Source organism: Etheostoma spectabile, chromosome 1, assembly GCF_008692095.1.
Source record: "Etheostoma spectabile isolate EspeVRDwgs_2016 chromosome 1, UIUC_Espe_1.0, whole genome shotgun sequence".
Taxonomy (NCBI): domain Eukaryota; kingdom Metazoa; phylum Chordata; class Actinopteri; order Perciformes; family Percidae; genus Etheostoma; species Etheostoma spectabile.
The window spans coordinates 23998047-24002440 of NC_045733.1; the positions used below are offsets into that span (position 1 = coordinate 23998047).

The following is a 4394-nucleotide window of genomic DNA, read 5'->3' on the forward strand; positions in this document are numbered from 1 at the left end:
GTGTGTGTGTGTGTGTGTGTGTGTGTGTGTGTGTGTGTATAAACTACGTTAATCCAGTTGCATGTTAAAAGGCGCTGCTGAGTAACAGATGTTGCACAGAGTGTTAGTGTGATCCTCACCAATTCAAAGATATGTACGTGGAGGCTTGGCAGCTGCCTCCCAGATTGCTGTTATCACATACTATATGTTCATAGATAAACGCAAAAGTAGGAGACCCCTGTAACTTCAGGGCCACAGGGTTAAAACAGTTTGCTGACCTTTAAAGAGTTTGCAGGGATTCAATCTCTCTTTTTCCATTTTTCAGTAGATACATATCTTTTTAGAGCTACACTACTACATCCACTCAAAATAAAACTAAAAACAAGCTAATGGGGTGCCTGGATAAGTCAGTTGGGAGAGTGAGCGCCCACATATAGAGGTTTACCCCTCGATGCAGCAGGCCTGGGTTTGACTCCGACCTGCAGCCCTTTGCTGCAGGTCCTTCTCCCCTTTCATCTCTTCAGCTATTCTGTCAAGAAAGGCCCAAAAAGTATTTTTAAAAAAAAGTTTATTTGGGGCATTTTTCAGCCTTTATTTTGACGGGAAAGATGAAGACAACCAACTGAGCTATCTGGGCGCCCACAGTAAACTTAAAAATAATAAAATAAAACAAGCTACTGACATGAAGACACTTTAATGATGAGAAACTGAAAGAAAAACATACCACTTCCACACAGAAGGAGCAGTAGTTTATGGGCTCAGTCTTAATGTAGATGTTCATAAGAGGACTTGCGAGCCCACAGCTCTCACAGGGGCCAAAAGTGGCCGCCACAAACGTCTGGTCACACATGGCTGCAGATGACCACCAACACGCCCTGTGGAAAACACAAACACAAACATAAAAGTGTGTGTGTGTGTGTGTCAGAAGATAAGTAGTTGGTAATCTACTCCAGCCTGATCCTTCTCTGAGCTCCAGAGGAAAGGCCTACAGCACAGCTATTCTGGGAACTGCACACATCCAGTAGGCTACACACCCAGAGAATAACACAGTATAAACCAAATTACAACTGAATGGAACCTTTCACATCACAAATCCTCATTTCAGAATTGTCAGAAAGCAAGTACATTCAGAAAACCACAACCTTAGTTAGACATTTAAGTTAATTATCATTACATTTTTGCTCCTTCCATCAGTATTAATATACGGTGTACAGAATGTCGAATGAAATGTGTTATGGTAGCCATTTGAACTCAAACTAAGCATCACTGGGCTGCTATTATGTTCATACAAGCTTTATAGATGACTATAGATGACAGTCAACTTAATTAATAAGTAAACTTGTAACTTTGGCTGTTGTTGGAGTAATCGTGTTCTTTGGTACTAAACAAACCTTAGCATGAACTGAAAAGATTTATCACAATCAACCTCCATCCAGGCTGGTTCATCACAAGTTATAAACTCTACGTTCTACACCGATTTCATAACTTGAACCCAAACGTAAAAGCAAAACACTTCAACATCAGTTTGCAAAACATTATTTCCACAAAAAGCAGCCAGATCAATAATACAATCTTACCTCACAAGAGAATGTTTTTCCCTCTCTGTACAGCAGGTATTTGTCTCCGGAGAACTAAATTGAGTTTTCAAGTGAAGGGGATTGTCTGCGAGGGAACAGTAAGCTTCTTAGTGAGTGTTTAAGCTGTGACTCTGCTCTGCTGCATGTCCACCTGCGAGGCCGGGAAAGTTACATTTACAGTCTAATCCAGTACACATTATAGATTTTTATATTTAAAAAAAAAAAAAAACTTAACTGCATGAAGTAACATTCCTGTACATTACATTGCCTCCTTGTAATATATAGAAAAGATTACTTTATAAAATCTGAATTAAAGGGTGCCATTTTATCAGTGTTATAAAACATCTTTTTTCACCTTTCTACACAATGTTGTCTCGTAATCAGATTCGTGAAATCTCAATCGAAGGTAATCCATTACATGTAGCTCTGATTACAATCTTTTAGTCTTGTGCAGTCTCCGAAAAAGCAATAAATGACGGCAAAAAAATCCACATGCCACTTCACTAATATAGATCAATGTTGCAGATTTAGTTTATTTATTGGCGTGACTTTTGTTAACATGACTGAAAGAATCTCATTCTTAAAAAGTGAAAAAAATCCCCCCAGAGACACTCCAACAGTGCTGAATTCTTTTATTTTACTTTTACAGATTTGACAATTTATTCCAAGTTTCTTAGTTTCTTAACGGTGAACACATTCACTAAGCACAGCTACCAGAAACTACAAACAGTACAGTTTGTCAAATGTACACATGGGTCAGAGAGGGAACATTTGGTACTGGCTTCAGCATGTTCACACCAGTACCACAACAGCTGGGGTGATGATGTACTGTTTGTTCCGTTTGAACAATTTTTAAAATGGCACAATCAACGCTAGTGCTCATAAGAACTATGGTCATTTATAATGTCTACATTGTATCATACAACCAACTCTCCCCTAAATGTAAAAATGCAGAGTGAAGGAATGACACTTTCTCCCATTTGAGAGCCCAAGAGAAGCCCAGGGCAAAAAGACTTTGCAGCTCTGCTCAAGAATACGACCCAATGAATGAACGTGTTTTTTTCTCCTCGAAACTAGGCCAGCCTACCCACTCCGCACTCCTCTCAATACATCAGTCCACAAGGATAGTCTGACCGAGTCTGAGATGGCTGGTGCTGCATCACCGACATTCACAAGAGATAGTTTTAATAAAACAGCAAGAAAAATCACTGATTAAGTGAAGCGCCCACTCGCACAGGGAATCTTGTAGAGCGGCTTTATGGGTTGCAGTTCAGTAGAAAGGTGGGAGTCAAAAAAATAAATAAAAAAACCTTATCCATCTAGCATTTATCTGACTTCCACTTGTCCAATGTCTTAAAAGTGCATTTGAAATGATGGCTAAACAGTGCAACCAGACTCCCATAGTTCTGGTTAACTTATGGCATTAAAAATAACAATTTCTACTAATTTTACTGACAGGACAATGCCACAATGTTGATTATGTGTTTTAAGTCCTTCAGATAGGAAATTATTCAGATAAGGCTTTGTCCAACAATGTGCAACTAACATCGTGATACACTTTATTAACATTTAGAAACACTCAAATGGTTATTTATTCCTTCAGTTACCGTTTTCCTTCCCACAGATATGTACTCTTTACACAAACCATACTTTAACTATCTACTAATCCAAACTATATCAAAAGGCAGATTGTTGTCATGATGAGAGCATATGGACATCAAATTATTCTCAAATACAGATGCAACACTAAACAATTACACATACTAATGTCTCTTTACTCCACTTACAATTTGTGTTGGGTTGTAGCTAGTTCCTGTCAGATGGAGAGTGTTCTGCTTAATATGGCATTTAATGAGATACTTCAATTGATAAAATATTTTTTATTTCTCTCTTTCTTCATCAGATCAAGTTCACTGATACATCCCCAGCTCTCTGTACTGCAAAAACATTTTGATCTATACTTCCTTAGATTAATGGTTTTAGACTAAAAAAAAGAAAACAAAAAACAAAAAAAAGGTACCAATTTGTCAGTGACCCAAAACTTAACCCTGATGTAGGGAAAAGCACAAACATAATCTGTTGTTTTTCGGTATTAAAAGGCCCATGTTGTGCTTTCCTGGCCACTAAACAGGAAGGCATAGGGTGGAATTGGTCCACAAAGCTGCAGTTAGTGTAAGTGTGGGAATAACGCAGAAAACATTGTTGTAAAGCTAAACAGATTTGATACAAACTCGCCAAAACCAACTTTAAAAAAAACATTTTTCTGTCCATTCTGCTCAGTGATACATGGCTTCACCTTTGATACTTGAAAAAAGACAATACTGAAATAAATAAATCCACGTTGATAATAGTAAAACAGTTTCAATGCTGTGACCAGAGAAGACAAGTCGAGAGAGGAAAGCTGTAGGAGTGTAAAACTCCTGGTGATACAGCAGTAAGCAAAGTGTAATGTGTGTGAGTAAATATCTTTGCATTTCCTGCGATTCTCAGCTCTGGTCACAGCTCTAAACAGTATAGACCTTGTACCTTTGAAATCTCTCCTCACTTAAAACCTGTGCTACACTTAATCTGCCAGACATGCAGGATAAAACACAATGTTGCGACACATCTAAATGAAGACATGACCGAACAAATAATTGTCTGTGTGGGCACTCCTTAAAACTATACTGCATAATTGACCTGATGTTGACATAAATAGCCTACAATGGAACTAAAACTAAAACTGTCCTTAAGAAGCTGTTTATGGAAAATGGTCCCATCCTTCATACATATATATTGGATATGTTTTCTGCAAAGAGAAAGCTTCTAATCTAAAAAAAAAAAAAAAGGAGGGTGGGG

The 4394-nt window shown here is 38.0% G+C and overlaps 1 protein-coding gene across 1 annotated transcript in view; it reads right to left on the bottom strand.

The window, feature by feature from the left end:
* gnb5b (guanine nucleotide binding protein (G protein), beta 5b) overlaps positions 1-1712 on the bottom strand; it is a 12053-nt gene extending 10341 nt beyond the window's left edge. Inside the window, exons 1-2 of the mRNA XM_032516512.1 lie at positions 1557-1712; positions 704-854 (exon numbers count right to left, since the gene is read on the bottom strand). Coding sequence (XP_032372403.1) covers positions 704-829 — 126 coding nt within the window. The 5' untranslated portion in view covers positions 830-854; positions 1557-1712. The remainder of the gene's footprint in view (positions 1-703; positions 855-1556) is intronic.
* Between the last annotated feature and the right edge of the window lie 2682 nt (positions 1713-4394).